We start from the raw sequence: 26,320 nt of genomic DNA, 5'->3' as shown, positions 1-26,320 counted from the left end.
TAAAAATAGTATAAATATATGTAGTGTGAAGTCATGATGTAAAGACAAAAAGTGATTATTCAGACAGAATTAAGTGGAATAAACTGAGAACCACAGGCAGTATTTGAAAGTTAGTCCACAGGCCCCCCCAAACTTCTAACAGACCATAGTGAATTCCTCATCTCAAGGTCTGAGAACTGCTATTTCCATTAGGAAGAATAAGAACTGTTTCTCAAGAGACAGTTAGACAACTGAAGTTGAGACTTTCTGTGGTTGAAGATATGAGACTGAAAACTGTGCTTCCATTTCAGCAATGCATGAAGTTCACTGTAAAAAAAAAAAAAAAAAAGTACTTTCTTTTGTTACTGGGAGAAAAGAACAGGTGAAAAAAAGTGAAGGGAAGGAAACAGAAACACAGCGGAAAAAAGTAAAAAGTGGATTAGGATTTTTCATAAATGCAGGTCTTGAGAGTGGGTCTTAGGTTCAAAATTCATCTGATTTCAATAAATATGATCTTCTTTGGAAGATTCATGAACTGCAAGAATGATATATGCAGCATATTAGTGAAAGTTAGACCTTTTATTAAGTGTCATTTTGAAATTACAGACTTAAATGCACATCTTATTTTATACCTCCATTATTTATAAAACCCTTTTGCACAATATTTTTTTGAAATAGCATATTTTGAGCTTTTGTTTATGCCTTCTCAAGCATTTTTAGTTTATCAATATTTTCTCCCCTACTACAAAAATAGCACATACACGTTTTAGGTGCTTACCTTGGGACAGTCTATTAGCCTGCACTTGAAAACGAACACTGGGAATCTGACAAATGTGTCTAAACAACCAAAAGTGAAATCATTACATATAGAGATACCCATATATTTACTGCAAGATTAATGGGGAGGAAAGGTGCTAATTTGACAGTTGTCAAGTGTCAGCTCCACAAAAACGTAGAGAACATGCATTAGAAATGCCAAATCTATATGAAGCTTATACTTTCTAGAGCATATGGGAATTGCTACATCCAGTAATGAAAAATAATTCAATATTTGCAGTGCTTTGCTTCTTTGTCTTCTCTGCAGAGACGGCTAAGAGCACAACATGGTGTTAGTTTTATATTTTTGATGATCTGGAAAGTTTTATATAAACTCAGTTCAGCGAACAGAGATTATTTAACAAGAAAATATCTTCAGCATGAAACATCTTGCAGTCATATAATCTTTTACATCTTTTATATATGAGGAAAATGTTTCAAAACATGCTATGTCTCTCACATAGTTTTTTGATGGTTTTGTCAGTTTGCTTGTTTTCCCACAGTGAAATCCCTTGCACACATTTTCACCATCCTTTCAACGTACCTTCTTTTGTTAGACTATCTGAAAGGTCTGGCTTTGCGCTGTTACTAAATATGCAGTCCTGAAGGGCTGCTGCAACTGCCTACTCACACATTGCAGTAGCATTGAACTCAGTCAGGATGTTCCTTCAAGTGCTTTGAAATACCTTGAAATAGAGAACGTATTATGGAAAAGCAAACTCTTTTTTATTTTATCCATGTAAACAGAAATCTATAGTGTCTTCTGCTGTGAACTAACAAAAGGCTGCTGCATGACAGATGAAATGCAATTCAGGAGACCCACAAAGAGAGTAATCCTTTCAAATGCATCTAGTATTGTTCAGATGATCAAGAAAAAAAGTGACCACGAGTACTCATACAGTTTATTTAAAAAAAAAAATTAGGATAAGACATTAAACTAGAGGAGATTTTATGTGGTCTGAAAGACAGTTTTGTACTTAATACCAAACAATTCTGAAAACCTTACCCAAGTCCATGACTAAGTGTGAAAAAGTATCTACTACGTGTGAAAAAGCATCTACTGATAGGACAAATTAGGAGTGAAAATATAAAAAACCCCATAATTAAATGGAAAAAAAAAGAAGACATAATTAAGCTGTAAAAAACATTTTAATGACAATTAAAATGTTTAACAAAAAAAAAAAAAAGACATTTATCCTAAGAGGCTGGCTGTGCATTTTATTCAGGTAGCCTAATAAAAATTGTTGCTATTGGCAATTGTTTTTCCTCTTTATATAACTGGATTAGCAATGCCACACTAAGTGTATTTTTGGTTAATTGCCCAGAACCCCAAGAGACTTTTCAGGTTATTGTTTCATGCTTCAAATTGTACGTATCTAGCAAATGTATTTACAAGTTGCTGGCTATTTTCAATTTTAGCTTGTAATACACAGAGGCTGTGAATTAAAATGAACAGATCAGAAACTACAAGCATTTGTCACATACACAACTGAGAGGAAGGTATTCCATCTATGGTATATAATCCTTTTTCTTGTGTTAAAGCATGAGATCAATTATGAGTTTTAGAACTAGCCCCAGGTACTGGGAGATGCTCCTCACTGGCAAAGTGCTACCTCTGACTATGGTGGTTGGAAAGACAGGTTAGTTCTTACTATACAAATGGAAAGATTAGCTCTCTTAAATGTATTTAGCATTTATGTTCCACAAAACAACATCAGAATAACAGAGGAAGTCTTTAAATATGACACAGGAACAAGAGTCTTCTGGTGCATGATTCTATGACAAAGATATGATCTCTTTCTCCGCAAACTTTGCCAGCCCTGGACAGATGGAGCATGGCAGGGGCTGGAAGAAGGCGCTGCTGGGAGAGCCATGTGTCGTCCCTTGCTGGGGACAGTCTGCGGCCATAAGTCTGCAGCACAGCATCAGCAGGAAAATCCTGCTGGGGGATGAAGTCCTGACATCACTGACCCTGGCAAAACTCCCAGAGACAAGATTTTTCCCAAGCTTTTAATATTATAACATACTGTACAAACCAGACACAAGTTAAAACCTAGCTTACAAACGGTTTGGGGTTTTTTTATTTGACTTAGGTAATAAAGCTATTGCAAATGTCCCAGACCTCAAGGAGGTATATAACTATTTTTAAAAGTGGAATGTATCTTTATATAGAATAGAAAAACGAACGCAAAATTCTCCAAGGGATTGCTTAATGTCATCACCGTGCTGTCACTGAAAGCCCTCTTAATACTTGAGCCTAATTTGCACTTTTACTGAAATTTCAAAATGATGAAAAGATGATGTATCTTTTGTCCTGTTCCAAATCTAATGAAAAAAATATCCTTTGTTGCAGAGACGGCATGAAATCTAAAGCTACCTGTCCTTAATTCTATGTAACACTTATTCTACGAAAAGTTTAGTCTCCAGAAAGCTGGCACCATTCCATTTTAAAGATATAATTTAATTCTTTACTTCAAAATCTATAAGAAGCATCTCTCTATTAATTTTTTTTTTGTAGGAAACTTTGATAGATTTAGTCCCTTATGAATCTCATTTAAAAATACATGCATTTAAATGCCAATTGGGACTTTCTCTGGAGAGCTAGGAATAAAGGTTTTCAAGTAGAATTCAAAAAGAAGAATAAAGTTAATGTTTTTATTCCCAAGGTAACTGAATCTTTTCCAGATATTACTGGTATCTGCTACTATGTCTACTTGGGGTAAACAGAACTATTTCTCCTTAATTATATTGTTTACTTTTTAGAAAAAGTACCCAGGTATTCTGACCAGGAAAAAGACTCTGAAGAATAATCAAACCTCATTTTCATTCACTGTATCAATGCTTTGTTGAACCTAAAGGTGTTATACTATTAACTACTTTTTTTTCACTAGTCTTGGTGTCTGCAGCAAGACATGATCAAGAGCACAAGACCATAATGATCAGTAATAAAACTGTCACATGCAGCACCATATTATCAAGTCCCATTGAAAAAATGAATATAATTTGAAATAGACATTATACTGTTGTTGTTTACTAAGATCATTTAACATAGATATTTATCATTGAGTTGGAAGAATTTGTTCACTTAGGCTTTTTAGATTATAAGTGTACTAGTTCTTTAATTATGCGTAATGAACCATGTTCTTTAAATCTTGGATTCTGTAAATATGTTTGCTCTGACCTCACATATTTTGACCAAAAAAAGGCAAAACTTCAGATTCTAAATGCTAGAAGAAATTGCATGTCTTTCTTTCTGAGCTTACAAACAGGAGATACCTGGAGGCAAGATTACTCAAAGAATATCTGCACCTTTTTTTAACAATTACTTTATAACATATCATCTGTCTAGCCTATCTCCACTTTTCAGTCTCTGTAGAACTTATTACAGGAAAATATACAAATTTTAAAATTTTTTTGTACTTTCATTTTTTTCCTTTTGTTTTCAACATGTTTTGCAAGCCTCATTGAATAAGATAAGTGGATGTTCTGTTTTCCTGTATAACCCCGGGAATACAGTAGATTTCTCCAGTCTACCAAGAAACACAGATTTATGCTAGTAGGATAAAAGCTCACTGTAGAGGTTAAGTTTGGTTTCACAGGATTTGCATCTCAGGTTATAATTTCAAAGGCCCAGCGTGCTGTTAGGGACAGAGCTCTTTTTGATGGATAAACCCCAAATAACTTGAGACATAGTAACAGGGGTAAAACTAAGGTTACTATTCTGTTCTACTTCAGGTAGTGTGAGATTCACTAAAAAATTTGCAAGTCAGGGAGAATGTGAAGGCTCAGCTGGCAGTTGATAATTTTTTTTTTCCTCTCTGTGAAGTCTACAGCTTTTTTCTATATATAAGCAATCTATTTGAATGTGATGAAGAACTAAGGTTTCACACACTTAAAGACAAGTGATAAATTGAAATGACATGGTTCTGTTGCTAGTTTACTGCTGAAGTCATCCAAATACCTTTTTAGGTTTTGTTACTGTCAAATTAATTTGTGTAAAGTGTGCCAGGAGAGAACGCTAAAAGCAAACCAGGGAAGATAGATAACCCATTATAATCTTCTTTTTTAGTGCATGACTTACTTCGGGCTGCAGTACTTCCTGAAACTTCAAACTAAAATGTAGATGTAAAATAAGCCTTCCATACAAACCACACTGCATGTAAATGCAAATATAAATGATCAAGATGGTATCTTTAATATTTTCTTTTTTAAGAATATAGTTCAAACTTGAGATGAATGCTATGACAGAAATACAAGGTTTTTTTCTACTGTTACGTGAGTTCCATCTTTTTCTATGCATATTGCAAAGTACACAGTTTAGAACAAATTTGCAAGGGAAGAGTGAATAAGGAAAGAGATATAAGCTTTACGATATGAGCTCTGTTTCTAACTTATGTACTAAAATCCATTTCTTGAACAAGGTTCCATTGTACAAACATACCTGTTTTGCACTGGTATGTGCACAACTAATGGGGCTAGTAGTGCACTTAGTAGGATAAGGAAAGAATGAACTGTATATTTTAAACAAATGCATTTACCACTGCTGCTTCTTGAAACTGAGATGCTGTGACAACAGAAAAGTACTTATGAAAGATTTACAGGAAATCTCTCTGAGAGAACCTAACAGTAGGAAGATGTACAACAGTTCTGAATGGGATCCAAAGTGAATAAAAGACATTTCTTCCTAACCCGCATCATTAAGTGTAAACATGAAGACTTTATTCCTTGTTAGCATTTTTCATCTTGTTCAATCTAAATATTTTTCATTTAAAAGCTAATTGCTTTGTAATACTATCAAACTCCTTAATTCAAAACACAATGGTTTCTTTGAAAATTGATGTGAACAAAAATTCACTCTGATATTACAAACATTTTAATAACTGTGAAGATTAGATTTACTCTCTACATGGCTCCACTCACTAAGTATAATCAAATCTTATATTAACTGTTTTAAATTGTGACCTTATGGCTTCATTGATACACACAGAACTCTGAGGTTCTCCAAAATTCCTCTGACAATACATAAGACTTAACAGCATATTTGAGTACAGATATCATGAATATGAAGCATTTTCTTAATACCTGTGTTACAGGACTTAACAGAAAACAATATATATCTGAGTGAAAATGGATGTATGTTGAGCTTGTCAAAAGAGAGTGTTATATCTCTTCACAGCTTGAGGATACAGAGAACACAGCAGTTGCAGCAATATCAGGGCCTTTGGGGGAGCATGAGTATTTTCACTTCAAAATGCATGTTCATTTTTTTACTGTTCAGTCTGGAAGAGTAACACCAGTATTTCTGACATCGTATGTGTGGAAACCCGCATTACCAGCATTTCAAAGAACAAATTTCCATTAGTGTCCCTTGGTTGTGACAGAATTATAAGAGTCTTGAAAAAAAAACAGATCCTGGAATGCCTCTCTCTAACTGCTAAACTTGTAAAAAAACATCATCTGGTGTGCTCTTTCTACCTGCCAAAGCCTTTGAAATGTGAAGGTGATCATTACATTAGGGGGAGCCATAACCTGCCAACGAGCAGTCTTGGAAAATTTTGTAGGCAGTCACTTCTTCTGATCCCTCTCCTTTTTCAGTGTATTACATCTTGTTTTGGTCATAGGCTTCCCCTGGCTTTCATTAGAGATAGTGTGCATATGGCCAAAATTCAATGTTGGATACCAGTTTCACATCTGTTACAGAGTAGTCCAGAGTCTGTTACTTTGGCATCTAAATGATACCAATCCTGCTTTTTAGTAAGTTGCAAATTAAACCTGAATTTTAATTTGCATAATATGAAAATATGTGAATATGATTGGGCATAATACAGAATTGAAAATACTAAACTGCTAAAAGAATAGGACTTTTAAACTTTCTGTTATTTCTTTTGTGCATTTTTAGTGGAAGGAAGCTCAGCTTTTGGCTTTAAAATTTCTGACTGGCTAAACTACAAAAGACCTGAGTCGTGCTAAGGTGATAAAAAAAAAAAAAATTAGGAAGGTTTGTAGCTCTTTGCTTTCCTATCTTAGTTGTGCACCAAGTCAAAGCTATATTCTATAAATAATAACTCTGGCAGCATTGATTAAAGGTTTTAATAATCTCTAACCCCTTTGCTTAAGTAGATTTGTCTTTTCTTTCTTTCTTCCTCATTCTTTCTAATTATTGATCAATTATTGATCAACAACCCATGCTTTAAAGTGCAAATTGTTCATCATCTTCAGATTTATATTTTTGCTTGGAAAGAAATACCAGATCTTGTCATCACATCATGTTAACTACTACTATGGTTTCTTTCTACGCTCATTTCAACAAGTGATATCTCACAAATATGAGGCATACAAGTTAACAACTCACAAAGCTTGTAATCTGGTCTCCCAGCTTCAAGAAGATATATTGCATGGAGAAGAGACAGCATTGGTATAAGCACTAATACAAACATATTTCAGAACAGCATCCTTAACTTTATATCAGGATAGATTATCTGGGGGAAAAATGACATTTTGCAATTAGAGAATGTGATATTGAGTAACAGATCATGCAGCTTCCAGGCATTTTTATCAAGGTTCACAATCAAAGCATTACATGGGACTTGTCCTCATGACCACAGAGAGCTGATGATCACATGATAGGAGATTTCTGTTTTGCATCAAATGCAATTAAACATATTTTCAATAATTCCATCAGGACATACACTATAGCTACATAAATGATGCATATGTGAAAGAGGGAGCTGTATATACTAACTACAGAGGAACTACCATGGAGTTATTGTTACTTCATGCTGCTACTAATACCAGTTTTCCTATTAGACACAACTCTTTTCTAAATCTCCAGATTGACAAGAGAAGAACTAAAACTGTGCTGGTTCCTGAATCTGACACTGAGTTGCAGTAGCTGTTAATTAATATCTAAACAAAATATAAAAGCCTAATAAATGCTAATCTGCAGTGCCCAAATCCTCAGACCAAGTAAATTAAAAGAGCTATACCCAACTTTAATTAAGTAACATTATCTCAAATAGCAATCAAGGGAAGAGGAATATATTTATGATTTGTTTTGCAAACGTATTTACTACTGTGTTAGTAGGCATTATTCCTCTCACCAAATGTAACATTCTATGGGATTTACCCCTCAAGAATTATTCTTACTTGTCTCTCCTGCAGTGAAAGAGAGAACAAATAACTTTAAAATTCTGCTATCAATCTGAAAGTTTCTCTGACAGGACCATGATTATGTTCATCATAAAAATATTTCTATACTTTAATAGTTTGAAATTTTTAAAAAATAATAAATAAATCTGGCCATTACAATTGTATTTTCAAAAAAAGCCTACACAGTTTGGAAAATGCTTTGATTGCTTGGATAACAATCAGGAATTAAATTATTTAATAGCAAAAGTTCTGCTTCATTAAAAATTTAATATATTACTGAAATAACTGTCAACACCAGAATCAGCAAAATTATTCAGTTTGAACTGGGGTGCTTCATTTATTAAGTCTTTCAAAACAAGAGAAGGAGAAAAGAAGCAACATAAACAAGAGAAGCAGTCTGAAACATGCAGGCCCTTGACTTTATTAAGAAGATCTTACAGACGTAAAATAAATAAAAAAAAATGTTTGGAGGATCAGGATCCTAGTCCAAATCAGATTTAGCTTGAATTAAATAATGCTATTTGCTCCATTATTTGCTCCATAGCATACATATAAAGTTTGAAGTACTGCTTAAAAAAAAAAAAAGGGTTTGCTGCTAATATTTGAGGAAAATTTTTCTTCTCTGCTCAGGCTGGACTTTAAACATGGCCAAGCTAGGAAAATTCATGATATCTAGTATATTTTCCAAACTATCCATTTTAGAACAGAGGGAATACAAATAAAGGTTTGCAAAGAAACCTTTGCACAATCTGAAATGCAATTTGATACCCTTGATAATCCTGAGAGACTGCAGTAATAGAAAAGTGAATTTACTATTTTCTCTCTCTTGAGAAATGTGATTAACACATAACTTTTGTCAGTTTACTGTCCTATGTGCTAAATAAAAGAGTTAACTGACAAAATAATTTTCCTATATGCACTGACATATAGGTAGGAAAGGACATCTGGAGGTTATCTTGTCCAACCTCCTACTTGGAAGGACTCAGGTTGCTCAGGGCTTTCCAGAAAGATTTTTTTTACTATCTCCAAGAATGGAGATCTTCCAAACTTTCTCAGTAATCAATGCATGACTTTGCCACAATGAAAAAAAAAAAATTAAATACCTTAATGTCTATTCAGAACTTCCTGGATAGAACACGTGCTGTGCCTGTTGTCTCTTGACCGACAACTCTGCATCTCAGAGGAGTCTGGCCCTGCTTTCCCCATACCCTGTGCAGCAGCTGAAGACAGCTGTGATCTCTCCTCACAGCCCTCCCCCCTCAAGGCTGAGCATACCCTGTTCTTGAACCTCCACATGGTGTGCCACAGGTCTGTCACAGGGGTCCTTCACAGGGCTCATTTACCAACTCTTCTGCAGGGAATGCCCAAAGCATACTGCCCCTGACTGCACAAGGCACCAACTGGATGGAGAACATTGCTCCCCTCAAATAAGTCACAGAAGTATTGGTATATTATTCATCATGTTTCAATAATGTTTTGCTTCTAAATGAAATAAACATACACTGGTAAATAAATGCTTACACTTTGGTTTGCACATTCACTGCCACACAAATACACATTTTTAACCTTCCAACATGATGTGCAATCATGTAAACAAAGTGCTAGAGTAAAACAGTTTTATTTTAGGATTGGGACCTTTAAAGACATGAGTACTTACTACACCAAAGCATTTATCTTATCCAAAATTGGAATCAAGTAAATAAAAATTTCCTAAAATTCTGCAAACTAAAATTTAGAACTTTATTTTAGTAATCACTGACTGAGCTTTGACAATAATCCATGTCCAAGGAGGTAAAAATATAAAGAAATAAATACATTAAATGTTTTTTTTAAATTACGTCCTGGCAAATCTTAATATGAATGCCAGCATGAATCAAAATTCCCTACACAGTTAAACTATAGAGAAGTCAGCAAAGATTCCTTTGTGCCTCATTTGGATTAAAACAAGTAGTTTATTTAATTCTATATAGACAATATCATTTAACAAATCCTGCAGAGAGATTATTAAATACAAGGGTATTTCAAGCTGTAACTTGAGAGAAATAGAATTGTAAAGAAACTGATGAAAGAATATACAGGGTTTAGCAAATGATTATATTTGAATGCAGAGCTGTTCAAATTAGATAACTAAAAATTATTCTGACAGCTCTCTGATTTCTTCCAATATTTCATTAAATAGATCTAATACTGTTTCAACATTTTTTCCTAGTTTATTTCAATATAACTGACGTCAAAGACAGGTGTAGGCTGGTCAGACTGCCATTCTTTCCAATGTGGTTGAAAAATTCTTTAAAGGTTCTTGCATTCAGAAATACTAAATATTGGCATTAATAATTCATTGTGCTTGAATTTGTTACATAAATCCTGTTCCATAAACAGAGTGACTGAAGATTTATCAACACTAAATAAATTACAAGTAATAGAGAAAATTAGCTAGAATGCATAAAATGTGTAAGATTTGACATAACTAAGACAAAAACCAAACATTCTATTGTGAAGAAATAGAGTAGCCTTAACTGAGAGCTTTTAGTCACATGATGATAGCCATATGCACTGGTTTAACTAGAGTCGAGCTAAATATTTTACTTTTCAAAATAATTAGGAGAGCTATAGGGGACTTTTTATTCCCTATAGTGCAAATTCAGTTAGTCATGATAACTTAATGGACAGTCAGACCACACAATCTTATTAGCAAGGCTCCCCTTCAGCAGCTCCTGGAGTGAATTGTCATTCTCCACGGAAAAGCCACCATCCCAATTTGCATCTCACATATAGTGTTCTCTCAAAGGGACAAGCATATTTACCCTTCGAGCTTTATTTATCATCAGTCATAACAAGTAATGACCTATCTGTTTTATTCACCATAGATTTTTACAAGTTCAAGCTGTGCATCCATGCTATTTACTACTGGTAACTTCATGCTCCATATGCAAGGCCTTTTTTCTGATTGTAAACAGTTTCACCTATTTCATTTTTGCCAGTAGCCAGAGATAAATATTATGGAATGGCACTGATTGCATATTTGCATTACACATCCTGTTTAAACATAGCTTCATTTCTTTTTTAATACCCAAGAGAGAAGTAGAAATGTCACTGATCCCTTAAGAGTCATGCTACTTTCCAAGGCTACATTTATACAGCAGAGTGAAGCTGCACTGTTGGCAATGGCAGCTAAAAGATAACAGAAGAATCTGCAACATCTGCTAGCAAGTTAATGCAGACAAGTCCCCAGTAGGGTCATTCCCAGCCTTCACTGATTACTTTGTCATCACTCTTTTCCTCACCTACATTAACTTTATGAGTGTAAGCACAGATAAGTGTTTTCTTGCTAAAATCACACTTTTGTATTGCCACCCTTGACTATCTCTTCTTCACTGTTCTAAACTAAGAAAAACAGGGTTTGGTACTCTGCTATTGACATATTTGTCTTAAGCCTCTTTGAATGGCTGTTTGGAGTATGGGGCACAAACGGGGTCAGCAGGTATTTCAAGACCTGGCAGAGCTCTCTGTGGGAAGTGCGCCCTAGCCTTATTGTGCAATTTAACACAGCGCTGCACTGCTGTGAGCTGTTAAACTCTTCCCACCTCTTGTCTTAGAGGCTGCTCCATTTTCAGGGATATGTAATTCTTGCACTAGTTTATAGCTCATATATGAAAGTTTCACCAGATGGCAAGATCATCACCAAGATGATGTGCACTTTTAGGACATGTGGCATTCTTTGTTTGCTGTTATGTAAGTAATTCTGAATGGCAGAAAGAGATCTGCTTCCTCCTTCAACTGTCCACTGAACCTCCCTCAGAAGATGAAAGAGCATACAAAGCAGAGGTACCCCCACAAGTTGCAGACCTCTTGGTTTAAATATTTCCTTTACCAGCAGTAACCTCTGCGCTCCACTAGAAGTGTCATATTTCAGTTCAACTTACTGTCTAATGAAATTTTCTAATTTTCTGCTTTTGACTACTTGTATTCACTAACAGTAGTTGCAGAGAGAAATAGCGGGTCAGCCTATAAAAATAATCATAAGAGGCCACATTCTATTACTGTTAGTAATAGAATTTGCCCATTGAGGGTTTAACAGTTAAACCATTCCTATCTTATAGCTAAAAGAGAAGATGATAGCCTTTGAAAATTAAATTAAAATGACTAATGAATCCAGCACATTCTCTTCTGTATCACACCTAGTTTATAGTTTTCTAGCCACAGTCTACAGGTTTGTGCTGTTGAATGAAAACATAGTTAAACTGATAGAAATGTTTTTCAGATATTTTATTCCATGAATTTACAGTACGGAATAGGCAATCATAAAAATGGCCCCTACAGTAATGCTGACTAAAAGAAATTTACTCATTTGAAGCCTATGAATGTAAAGCTTCTGTCAAACAAAAAAGCTAGGCTCAGGTTCAACAAGATTTAGTTTTGAAAATAAACACACTAAAGACAGATATATTTTAAGGAAAAGGGCTAGGACAGGGACCTGGATGGGCCAAAAGAGGTGTTTTTGACAAGGTACTCAACCTACCTGTGTTGCAAGCTTCCCAGGAAGATAAGGAGACTAGTAGCTTTTTTTTGTCCTTACACTGGATTGTGAAGCTTAACTCATAAAGAACTTTATCCAAAGCCATTAAAGCCAACAGAAATCTCTCATTGACTTTAATGAGCTTTTGTTCAGGCCTTTTACATGACAGGTGAAAGACTGCCATGGATTTCAAGCCCTGATTTTATAAAGCTCTTTCATATCCCCAGCTTGGAGGCATTTAGAAACATATAAACGTGTAAATAAGAGCATTACAATATAATATTATCTCCCTAAGACATAATTTACCTGTTTTACTGTTTAAAATTACGAGAGAGATTCTCACTGCACATGTGTACATTCAGGAATATATCAGTTATTGCATGCACTTATTAATTGTTTCTTAGATACCCTCACATATTGGTTGGATCACCATCTCTGCACTGCTGGATGCCAGCTCTAAACATTTAATCTAAACAAAGTACAGTTTATAATGACTTTTCCCTTGATTTAGCCAGAATATTGGACATAGAATATTAACTGTCACTTTGCTTTTATGCGGATATTATCCTGACTATGCAAGCAAAGACAATACCTGATCTGGCATAAAGTTAACCCTCTAAAATTTTTAAGAAATTTGAAGCAGCAGAGGAGTCTAATACTTCATCAATTTTTTATAATATATCCTGCATTTCTGATCTAAGAAAGCAGAAGCATTGCCAGGAAAATTACTTCTATATTTCCTATGCTGTTGAACAGAGTAAAAAGGCCCATCAAACAGGAAAATTACCAGAACTGAAAACAAAAAGAAGAAACTTCAGAAAGTGGTACCTTAATTACATAAGATACTCATGATCACATTCCTGTAGTATGCCAAATAAGGAATGCTAACCTAATATCATAAAAGCTTGACTTCACTCAGAATTTAGAAACAGCAACAGTCAATTTAATAGAAATCTCTATCCTAGTCCAGGTAATTGAAAAAAAAATTCTGGCAATATGTAATTTTTTACCCCTTAAATAACAGTAAAAATATGCAAGTTCTCTAAATGTTTACTGGCTTCTATTCAAAACAGCTATTTTCACTTATGAATGGCTGACAGATTTCCAAACCTGAAACACATCAGTATTAAAGCAATAGTATTAATATCATCTGCCATTCAGTATTATACAAAGCATTTTTTAAAAGACAATGTACAATAGCCATGAACTAATTAATTTAGTCCCATATTAAGGAAAAGTAATTAATATTTAAGTTTTGATCATATACAGAATTAATAGCATTTCTAATTCAGCACTAACCATAGGTATCCTGTTATTTTTGTAATATCAGTTAAGGTATTAATTTTATTCAAAGACACAATAAGGCAGAAAGGAAATAGTAAACCTTTACAAATCTTAGTTTAAACATTTTCATTTTATTTACACACTTCAGGAAAATATATGTCTATTCTTTAAAAATCCAATTTTAGTCCTATAAAACCATGCAATAAAACGATATTATTTATTTTATAACACTTTTATGAACTAAGTAAACACAATTTAATCAGGCCAAATTTTACAGCTTAGAAATTAATCTCTCTCCAAAGGTGCATCTAATTTAGAACTTGATTGGTATCAGGGTTTTTCCTTTATCAACCTAACCCATTAGGCCATTACAGATATTGTTATTCTCCAAGAGAAAAAATTATTCTAACATCTGTTCTCAATCTGTTTTTCCATAATTTCCTTTTATGCCCCATGTAACTCATTAAGCTCATCTACAAAACATTACTGAGTCTATCTCCACTGTAAATGTCTTTCTACTATATGATCACATGAAAAGAGAAAAAGTGGTAGCCTACAAAACAACCCACTTAAATCCCACACTATTTCTACTTCATCTTTTGATCAAAGAAAAGACATTAGGTTAAACATTATGTGTGTCACCATTCTGACTTTCAAAATGATGTTAAGTGACCTATATACTAACAAAGTGAGAAAAACATGTCCATGTCTTACCATTGTGCTGTCTATTCCTTATGACTGCTGCAGTCTTATGAGAGGATTTTTTTTAAAAAGAACATACCTTCTGAATGGCTTGAAAGAGTGATTTTAATATTTTAATTCACTTGTGCAAATAATCTCCAGAGTACAGAAGAGGAGAAGAAAATGTCCCAGTAACCTAAAATCTTACATGTGTAGGATGAAAAGAACCTGGAGTGCAATGTGTCCTCCTAAATACACTTTCCATTTTCTTCTACAGACAAAATTCTATTTTATTATTCTGAAGCTAGTTTCAAATCCTGTGAGCTCTTCTTCCCCTTCTGCCTCCATTCAGCAATTGCTGTTCTAATTTAATTTGAGAGGAAAATACCTATTTACATCTGACTTGTCCACAATGTATTCATCTAAGCAATACAAAGGTCATTCTTCCTGCAGAAAGATAAAGAATTCACTGTCAGAATCTGTCCTGCTAGCCCTCAAAAGTGCCGTTGCTGTAAGAAAAGTGCCATACTATCTGATGTTAGCTAACAATTGATGATTAATGTGAGGTCAAAGTCTAGTGAAGGGCATTTACTAATATTTATAAACATCAGTGAATTGAGCAAAAATCTGAGGGTATTTAGATTTGCCCCAACATTCTATCTTGCATGAAAACTGCATGGTGCCTACCTTGAGGATTTTACCTTGTATGAATTTCTGTGTGAGCTGCTGTAAATCTGAAACCAGTGTCCAACTGCTAAAGGTTCTTTATGCTCTGAGTCTACATTGGCAATATATTTGTAAGTGAAAATAAGATTAGTGGCTTTATGACTATGATTTATGTTGGGAACAGGGAGTGACAGAGAAAAGCTTACTAAGGGAGGAAAGAGATACTTGCACAGGATAGGCTGAATTACATTCTGCAGGAAAGAACCTCTAAAACTAGATGTTAGAAATCTTAGAAGATAGTAGAAGGAAAATCATAACGAAAACCAGCAAGAAATACAAGCACGAAAAAAGTAAGACAAACCAGAAGAGAGGCATTACCATTACATGCTCTAAATCAGACAGTAGGCCTAATTTGTATTTTTCCTGAGAACAAATTAATTCAATTTAATAATTGGGCTAAACGTCAAGAAGCCAGACAAACTCATAAGGTCCTTCTTGTCATTAATTCAATCGGTCAGTGGGATGACTTCTGTATGAAATAGATGTGAAATGCATAAGGGTAGAAAAATCCAATCTTGGCAATTTCCCTGTAACAAACAGTGGGGTTTTTTAATAATATGAGAGGAATATTCTGTCTTAAGAAAAGAGAAAAATCCTGCATTTAGAATAGGGCCAAAAGAGTTTGTATTTCCACAGCAGGATACACAGCTTATGCAGCTATTTCCTGCATTCTAGATTAGGTTAAAACAAGACCAAGAATCTATATGAAGTGTAACAAACCCAAACTAGAGTTCAGAGAAAGAATTTACTCTTCTCCTGATAAAAAGACGCACACTTTTACCCATCAAGAAACAGATTTTACAGGTTACATTTTCTTTCCATTCAATATTCAAAGAAAATTTAAATATTTTCCTTGGGAAGAGTCTTGAAATATCTCTACTCTTATCCACTGACCAATTTGCCTGTTAACCCTTGTTAAGCATGGTTACAGTTTCCCAATTCTTTATCCCAGCACTGGCACTAAAGCAAGACCAAGCTCCAAGGAGGGAACAATTCCAAATTATATCAGCTGGCAAAATGTCCCCAGGGAGCATCTGTCAGCTACAGGGAGCTGGCTCGCCCTCTTGCTACTATTCCAGTATATCCCTCCAAATTTAAAATCTCTACCACATCTCCTTCCATGTGGAGAATTGAAACAAGTCTTTATTCCTTATATAATAGCTAGGAAAAAACTCAATATCTGCTGGCCGAGATATTTTATAAAGTCTAATAATTCTCACAAAAATAATAAAACTACACTCACAATCAATTCATACTTGCTGTGTTTCACATATGCACAGTTTTTCAGTTGCAAAGTGTGACATATAGAGAGAGAATTGACTTACAGGACCAAAAGCATTGCTGTCAAAGCTGTGTCCATGGTGATCCCCTTCCACCCAAATATGACCATGTGGAACTTTCACATACTTCTTTTTGTATCCAATGGTTCTAAACAGAATTGGAAAAAATGGTTAGTTAAAAAGATTTTAAAAACAAACAAACAAACAAAAAACCCAAACCCAACAATGTTTTGTTAGGAAAATTCACATATTACAGGTTTGGATTTTGATCTTGCATACAACTCAACACCAGCTTAAAAATACCCACACTGAAGTCCTTTGGACTTCAAGAGTGTTACTCAATTCAAAATATATAAAAATTTTGTATGAGCTAGTTGCACTATCAGGGCCTGTCTACTACATTGTTTTGCCAGAAATCACATCACAACAAAGGAAGAAGAGACTTTTCAGTTAAATATAATTAGAGATTATTAACTCCATCTCTGTAGTAACAAAATTTGAACCATCAGATTTTATCTCAGGTAAACACGAGTGAATATATATATGTTGCAATCACATAAAGATAATGTTTAAGACCATTTTTCTTCGTCAAAAATATACTGGTGTATCTGAACTGGCCTCAGATTCAGAGCTTAGATTCCTGAAATGATTCTATCCTGGGGGTAGGATTTGTTCAGCTATAACAAGCTAAACAGGATAAACTTAGAAGAAACCTTTAAGAGAAGGCCAAGTGATGAAGGAAAATGACATTGATGCCATCCTCTACAGAAAATCATATTGCTGCAGCATGTCCCAGCATTACAAAATGACAAACTACAGATTACTACTAAAACTGAGCTGCAGAGTATGCAAAATTCCTGTATTTAGTTCCCCAAGTAGCTGTCATTTTCATAATGCCAGTCTGCCTTCTACTGCACACTTCTGCTTTTTTTCAGATGGAACCTGTTATTCTGCAATCATTCATGCAGAGATGTTGCTTTAACCCCAGACACCAATTGTCACGCACGTTGAATTATTACCAGGATGAAGCGTTTACAGATGGGACTATGAATAGTGATACCTCTTATTTAGTTTTGAATAAACAAGTCTGTCTATAGACAGAAACAGACTTTTGATCTAGCTTGTTGCCTCCAGCTGCTCATCGCTTTTCGCTGTCTGGAAGATATGCCCTCAGAGCTGAAGGCAGAAGGAGCACACTCTAAATCTAAAAAAAAAAGTCAGCTGGAGAGAGAAAATCATCTGCACCAGGAGATTCAGCTGAACTGTGCAACAGCACTAATCAGGGATATTCACAAGTCAAAATGAAAAAAATTGGGTTTTGGGAGGTTTGTTTTGTTTGGGGAGGAGGGTGAGTATGTTAAAAGGACAAGCTAATCAATAACCTGGAGGCCATGAAATATTAGATGAATAAGGAATCCTCAAAAGTGCATTTTATTAACTTTATTTGGCTATATTAGTCAAATAAAAATTATAATTACTTAATTTGCAAGTCACAAAATCGGACCAATGCTTTTTCATTCAGCATTTTTCTGGCAGCTAAAAGGATGAGCATGCTAGTACTATATTCTAGTGGAATGTACTTTCATTGGAAGCTGAAAAAATAATAGCCTATTTGTAGAAAAGAAAAAGACTGATCTTCTTTTTTTCTAGAACAGTTTCATAATACACATTATTCAAGACTAAATTCCTAAACCATTCAAAACAAAAATGTAAAACTGTCCTAGTTGGTAAATATATGATTTCCTAAACACAAAGAGTATGCTATAATAATTCAATTATGCTAAAAAAGCAATTTATTACTGTGCAAATCCTTTTGTTTTTTAAGAGATATGGCATACAGTTTGGACAATAAAATTATTTATGTTTTGACATTTCATAATGCTTTGTCTCATTGATAGTTTCTTTTATAAAGTATCACATATTTTACTAGTAAAATGTTTTAAAGTATAGGATGCGAGTTGTCCATTAATTCTGCTGTTTGATTAGACACGTCTGAAAATTATTAAATGGGTCTCTTCAATCAGTGATAAAGGCAAAAAATAGCTCAAAAAATATTTAATTTTTTCTTCCATTCATCCTCCTGAATACACAAGAGTATACTGTGATAAAGTTTTGTACCCTTACAGACTTCATGTACAAGACTGAATTTCACACAGAAAGGTGAAAGGATTTGAAAGGTAATTCTGCTGACATGTTTACCTCATAAATGTCAGGAAAATAATATGGCAAATGCCAGTCAGTGACTCAATTTCTGACCAGACACAATCTCTTATTCCCAAATAATCTCCTCCTTTATTACGATTAGGAAATCACTAAGAGAAAGGAAAAAAAAGGTTTTGTAATTAGTACTTAAAAACAAAATTGGAGGCAAAAAAATGGTCTGCATGGATAGGTCTTGCAAAGGTTTTCAGAGGCCCTGTGAAAATCTAAGGGTTTAACACAGGTGTATGGTGTGTTCTTTAAGGCCTAAGGCAAAAAGAAAAAGATTACAGAGTGCAGTAATTATAATTGGTTCTTTTTATTATTTCTAAAACATAGTAAATACATATTTCTTTTCTACTCTTGAAATAAGCATCATAAACCAGAACATTTTTCTACAATTATGCACAAATAAAGTCTCTTGTAGTGATTAAAGAGGAATTATATACAAATTCTCATATTGAAAAAAGCAGATTATTGTACACAAGTAGTTTTTACTCAGAGGAAATAGAATTAAAATTTACAATGTTAATAAACACATTAAGGGAATAGGGGAGAAAAAAGAAATGGAAAAGAAACAAAAGCAGCAGTTCTAATTATCTACTTTAGTAGATAGGAGTGATATTTCATGAATAAATCCCTTAAACAGTTAAATGTAAAACCTTCTGCTATTTCATATATGGGTTATATAAATCATCAGATTTTTCCCACATGTAGGCTCAATAGAAAAAAAAAAAAAGATATCTTGTAAAAAATAAGTACCTGCATACCTGTGAACAGAAGAGAGGCAAGAAAATCTATTTTCCTAAAACAATTCCTTCAAAATGTTACTGTAGTATTTGCATAGGGCAGTTATCTGGGGACCTTGCCTCCTCTCTAGCAATACTACTGCAAACACTGTCCTGTGGAACACTCTGGAATTTTAAAAAAAAGTTTTACTTGAGATTTTCACTGCATGCATTAATAGTAAACCACAGCAAAAGCTCATGTTACAGTGAACTGGATCATCTGTTTCTTGATATTGATTTTAATTTTTAAAATAATTTCATTGCTGAGTTACTCCACAATAGATTAATAAACTGCAACAAATATTCCTGCAAACAAACCAGAATACAGGCTTTAGAAAGCCATGTTTTGTTCACAATTGTAGGGTTTTTTAATTACTCTTGCAAAGACTACATTGATATTTTTAAAATAAAACTTCACAAACTCAGTTTTCTTTCCTAAGAAGAGAATCCAAATTGATTCATAGTCAAAAATAGTCATTGCCCCTCTCTTCCATGAATCCTACAGAAATTTTAATCTCTGACCTAAATTGCAAGGAAGAGAACACATGTGTGTGCTACATTGGCAATATGGATCCTAATCTAAATGTAGCAACTACCATTTATTTGTTTCACTAGCTAAACATTTTAGCTAGACATGCTGAAATAAAATTATTGTCGATTTTTTGGTGCAATCCTACAAGGCCAAATTCCTAACACAACCATCATTTCTGAAAAGTGACTCAACTTTTTTCTTAAGGATAGTCTGCAGACTACTGCCATCAACTTCGGGGATTTAGATCTATGTAAATGAATAACAGTTTTAAGTGTAATGATCAATAGTTCTGTGAAAAATTAATACAATACAAAGTGAAAAAATACTTTGGAATGCTTCTAGCACTCTTCAACAATGGCTGCAAAACTTAAAACCCTCAAGGCAAATATCAATTTAAAGCACTATTAGCTCACCAGGAATTTTACATCAATTCCTTGTGAGACGTCTTTGCTGCAAAGGAATTGTAGTCAATAATATAACATATATTTTGAAAGCAATGCAATCTATTTTTCTTTCTTAGTTGAGCATTCTTAGACTCATTTCTCTGACTGACTGTAACCATGACCTCTGTTAGCTCTCATGCATGAAGTTTTTAATTAAATTTAGAAGATATCTGAATGAATTCTTAAGAGAACAATTGCATTGCTGTAAGTAATAATTAACTTAGTATTTGTTAATTTCATATCTAGTTCATTAGCATGAGTTATAATTACTGAACAATCTCTTAAACTTCATAAAGCCTCTACTAATGAAGAGTAGTCTTTCACTTTCTTATATTTACTGTCTTTTAAGAAAAAATAAAAACAGTTTAACACCTCTTATTCTTCCCATTTAAATGGTTTGCTTTAGCATTAGTTCAGGCAAAGACATTAAATTACACAGATTTTGATATATAGAATCCAAGCATCTGTTAAAAACCATACTGGTGTGAGCAAAAAAAATAATTTCAGGTTTTACTGAAGTCGTTGACACATTAGTAATAATCACTTATGCTTCTGTTGCTCAAACTATAGTTGAACTCTCATTAGCTTAAGAACAGGGTCTACCAGAGTTGCAGTAATTTTCTTGTTCAGAACATAATGGAATTGCATTTATCTTTTCAGACGTTTCTACAGAAGTTGGTCTGAAATTCTGAATTACTTTTTCTTACACATGAGGTACATTTTGAACCTTTGCAAGGTTTTTTTTCTCCACAATTTAATAGCTAACAGATGTAGTTATAGCTATCCTTGGCTGAGAAATAATTTCAATCTTGACAGTCAAAAATGAGCTCTATGTGGTATTCTAACCACCTGCCCACAAGCAAGAAAAATCTGCTTTTTTAGGATGCGGTAGCAGTGCCAAAGCAAGCAACTTGGCTCAGCCAAGCTGGATGAGGAACGACTGCCTTCAGTTTGATTTGACCTTGAGAAATCCAAAGGTCTCAGCAATCTGCATATCTTTGGGTGTCATTAGGGAACAGACACTGTAGATAATGTCCTGTTTGCAGAGGAGATAAAAAAAAGACAAACTCTTTTGTAATATAGGTAGTCTCTATCATATTTAAGAAGCACTTTTTCAACATGAATTGCTGTACATGTTTATCGGGTTTGCGTGGCCAGGTTTTGGTAGCATGAGGTCTACAGGGGTGGCTCTGTGAGAAGCTGTCACAAGCTTCCCCCCTGTCCACAAAGGTGAATGGTGGCCGGCTCCAAGATGGACCTGCTGCTGGCCATGGCCGAGCCCATCAGCAATAGTGACAGGGCCTGTGGGATAACAGAGTAAAGAACAGGGGAAAGTTGCTGTACAATGGTAATTTCTACCAAGAGAATGATAATGTATGTTACAGCTCTATACACACCAGGGTCAGTGAAGAAGGAGGAGGTGCTCAAGGTACCAGAGCAGAGATTCCCTTTCAGATTCTGGTGCAGACCCTGGTGAGTCAGGCTGTCCCTCTGCAGCCCATGGAGGTCCATGGTGGAGCAGAGATCCACCTGCAGCCCATGGAGGACCCCCACTGGAGCAAGCAGATGCCTGAAGGAGCCTGTGACCCCATGGGAAGCCCACTCTGGAGAAGGCTCCTGGCAGGACCTGTGGCCACATGGAGAGAGGAGTCCATGCTGGAGTAGGTTTTCTTGCAGGAGTTGTAACCCCACAGAGGACCCACACTAGAACAGTCTGTCCTGAAGGACTGCACTGAATGGAAGTGACCCGTGCTGGAGTTCATGAAGAACTGCAAAGTGTGAGGAGTCACATTGGAAAAGTTCATGTTGGAGACTGTCCCATCAGAGGAACACCAAGATCAAGCAGGAGAAGAGTGTGAGCAGTGCTCTCCCTGAGGGGGAAGGAGCAGCAGAAATGTGATTAAATAATCACAACTGCCATTCCATGTTCCCGTGCCCCACTGGGTGCAGGAGGAGGGAGAAAAAATCCAAAGTAAAGTTGAGCCAAGGAAGAAGGGAGGGGTGGGGAGAAGGTATTTTATTGGGTTTCTTTCCCATTATCCTATCCTGATTTGCTTGGTAATAAAATATACTAATTTCCCCAAGCTGAGTCCATTTTGCCCAAGACGGTAACTAGTGAGTGATCTCTGCTTGTCCTTATCCCCACCCACAGGCCTTTTGTTCTATTTTTTCTCTGATGTCCAGCTGAGGAGGAGAGTGATAAGCAGCTTAGGTGGGCACCTGTCATCCAGCCAGGGTCAACCCACCACAACGTGGAATTTTTACCACATACATGCATCTTAATCAAATTCACAAAATGAACAAATACTAAGATATTCAATTTCAAGTGACACGCGGATCCCAAAACATGAACTTTGCTGCAATATAACATGTAAGTTTTATTAGTATCACTGCAGGGAATCTTACACATGACACTAAACACCTTTCAGCTCCTAAGATATCTTTTTCACTTCCAACACACATATACAGCCCCCTGTGCCTTTCTACTTTAACTCTTCCCTTACGTGTACATAAAGACACAAAGGCAGGGTTATATATATGAAGCAACTAAATACTTTTTTTCTGAAGGCCAGCTATAGACTATGCATGAGAGTAAGTAAATAGGTTAGAGAATATTCTCCAGTTGTGTGCAGCTATAAACTTTTGCCTTAGAGCTGAAATCTGTTTTCCTTGTAAGCTGCAGATCCACCAGTTATTGAGAGGCCTGACTATAAAAAATGTATCCAAACTCAGAACCTGGAAAGTGCTGGAGGAGCCCTAATGCTTCGGGTATTGCTTCATAAGCATTGCCAGACCTGATATATTGAGACGGGAACCCCCTAAAGGAGACAGAAATGACACAATCTGAAACAAAATACTCCCATTCAGTGAGATTAGAAATAGCCATTATGGAGGCAGTGATTCCCTCTGCCTGTAACTGGGCAAATTTTTGATTGTATAAACTCTGTTTTCATTTTGCCATTAAATATTTTGAAGTCTCAGGAAAAAAGAACACTAATTTACTGCTTTCCTCATCTAGAACAGAATTATGATTACAAAAACACCCCCTTTTTAATAAATAAGCAAAGCAGTTAAAGCAAGCTGAACTACAAATGCTATCTCTTTTTTCCCAGCTAAAGCATTTTTACCAAAGTGCACCAGTGCACGTTCCTATAACTGAACAGTGCTACGAATAAGTAGAAATCTGATATGGAAAGTACAGGACATGTTTGTAGCTCTGCTTCATTAATTAGACAATTTCTCACAAAACATGCCATTCTTAAAAAAATAGTGATTTACCCATTACTTGCTTCACCAGTACCATCATAATGCAGTTAACAAGTTTTAAAGCACATGGTATTCAGGAAAATTACTGGATTTGTGCATGTTTATCTAAAATGATAATATGATTGAAAGGACAAAGAATAAGCCAGCTCATCCACTACAGAGATTAGGCTCATTTCAAACCTGATGTTCCCTTGCTAACAAGAAACAAGGAACAGAGAGAACACTGTAACAAAAAAAGAGACTAGAAATAATTTTAAGAGCAAAAAGATGTGAGATCATTGCTTGGGAGATTCGCAAAATTTATGGCATCATTGCTATGAGCAAAAGTATCCTTGATAGATCAATTTCCCAGAAAAGGATGATAATTATACCTCTGAATCCAGATATATTTGACCAAAACATACCAAAGACTTAGAAGGAGCAATTAATGTCTCTTAACTCCCTTAATATCACATAATTTCCCAGATATTTGCTCAAGTTTATGTCAGTGTAATTCCTTTTCCTGTTTTTTTCTTTTTCTGTTGTTTCTTTCTTCCTTTCTTTCTGGAACTTTCGAAATATCCTCAAAATACTCTTAAGCTTTTTAATGAGGAAGCAGCTATGGCACTGCTGCTGTTCTGTATGAACAATATACATGACAAAAAAAATGTTCTGCCTTAATGCTCTTTACCTTCATATATGTCTTTCTGGAGAAGATTTTCATGATGTCTGCCATTCACTAAGAATGTTTCCCAAAGCTATAGTTTAATTTGATCTTGGATGATAATGATATGAGTTGATAGCATTTCTAGAATTTATTCTATTTTCCTGTGCTTTAAAGATATAGTGTATATCTAGGGCCTAGGTTTTTCCCCTCTTGATGCTTTTACCAGTACCTAGATATTTGTATCACAAAGGTTTGTTATGTTGGTGCTGGCAAGCATTCTGTAACTTGATCCAAAAAAGCTACAGCTGACAGAAGTTCTTTTCTACGTCTTGTGAACTGTGGAGTTGTAGAGGCAGTACTTACCAGCAATGCTAGGGGATCCGGATTTTAAGGAAATAATTTCTCCTTGGGTAAAATTTATTTTCATTCATTTGCAGTCAGTTTTTATGATTCCCATTTCCAGCCTCACATTGTCTTTGTATACTTTTCAATTCATACCACCTTCCTTCAGAAACTGTAAAAGGCCACTGCAGATCACCATGCACATAACACTCAGCAGCAGAGGAACTTCCCTCTGTTCTGAGAGTTTTGCTTACCTAGTCAGGAGGCATGTGGCCACATAAAGCATTTAATATTGCTTGTCCCTGCAACACAGAAGTAATCTTGCTCTCACTGCTAAGAAAGATCAACTAGCAGTAGCTTTCATCACAGAGATGACTTTATCACTTTCTCCTATAACATCTGTGAATAGTTTTGGTTTTGGGCCTACTACCCTACACCTTTTATATTGTGTGCCGCTTTATTTTATCTTCATGTGTTTCATCCGTTCTAGCATTAGCAGCATTCTAATTTTATGATCCTTTCCACAGCAGATCTCTTCAACTCATTCAGGAATATACATTTTGGGGAATTTCAATGAAACTATGGATGACTTCTGCAAACCTGTTTTTGAAATAGAGGTAAGTCCAGAATCTGGGGCAGGGGTGTTTTGTTGGTTTTTTTGGTTGTTTTTTTTTTTTTTGGGGGGGGGGGTGGTTCTTGTTGTTTCTTCGGGTTTGGGTTTTGTTTTGTTTGGGTTTTTTTTTTCAAGATTGGTTAAACCTAAAGCAAAATACTGCAGAGGTGGTTCTATGGAAAATCTGTTCAAGGACCATATTTCTTTCAAGGTACACGTATAACTTACATTACTACCTCTAACTATACTGAGAGCATTATTATTTAAAATGGGTATTAAAAAATTCCATATTTAAAATCAATACATATTTTTCAATTTATTCAACAGTGGATACTATCCAAAGATGACTGCATATACTGTATGTATGTGAATAGAAATTACTACACACTTTTACACAAATCTGTCACTCCCATTTGGAATACTGAAACTATTTCATTCTTTTGCTTACCCTATTCTTTTAATCAGAACTATAATTCTTTTCAGGATAAAATTTGCAACAAATACAAACCAGTAGTTTTGTGTTGAAAAACAGAGCAATCCTTATTGGTTGCATAACTTTCATTTAGATGGCTAACCACCTTATTGATTCAGCCGAAAGAAAACATACAATATCTCATTTTTCTCTACAAATCTTTCACTTGTGAATCTGTCTGATTCCAACTGCCAACACTGTGCCCTTTCAAGTTAAGATTATGAAAATTATTCACTTCGGTTCTTTTGATAAAAGTCCCATTAACCAAACAAGTGTATCATTTCATTACCTTCTCACATTTCTCTACTAGATTATATTGATAATTAGCATGACAGGTTTTTGCTAATATCATTATCAGATATTAACAGTATCATATTAAATCATATATTAGATGGGAATCATTTGTTAGATTCATTATCATTAGCTTCATCGTTTTACTAAGGTAAAACTTTACTAGCTATTTTAGGTCATCTAAGTGAATTACCAAACCCTGACATCACTGTCAAATTGGAAACTTTATACCTGTAGGAACGGGAGGACACATACAGATGAAGGACATGTTGCTATAAAATATTAATTCCTGCACC

At 34.9% G+C, this 26,320-nt stretch overlaps 1 protein-coding gene across 3 annotated transcripts in view; it reads right to left on the bottom strand.

Moving 5' to 3' along the window:
• Positions 1 to 26,320, bottom strand: part of IMMP2L (inner mitochondrial membrane peptidase subunit 2) — a 428,434-nt gene that overhangs the window by 79,244 nt on the left and 322,870 nt on the right. For all 3 annotated transcript variants that reach the window (XM_010413549.4, XM_039571270.1, XM_039571268.1), the window contains exon 5: positions 16,477 to 16,579. In XM_010413549.4, the coding sequence (XP_010411851.1) occupies positions 16,477 to 16,579 (103 nt within the window). The remainder of the gene's footprint in view (positions 1 to 16,476; positions 16,580 to 26,320) is intronic.

Source organism: Corvus cornix, chromosome 1A, assembly GCF_000738735.6.
Source record: "Corvus cornix cornix isolate S_Up_H32 chromosome 1A, ASM73873v5, whole genome shotgun sequence".
In the NCBI taxonomy this organism is placed as follows: Eukaryota; Metazoa; Chordata; class Aves; order Passeriformes; family Corvidae; genus Corvus; species Corvus cornix.
The sequence above is the reverse complement of the archived record's forward strand: the minus strand, read 5'-3'. Positions and strand labels throughout refer to the sequence as shown.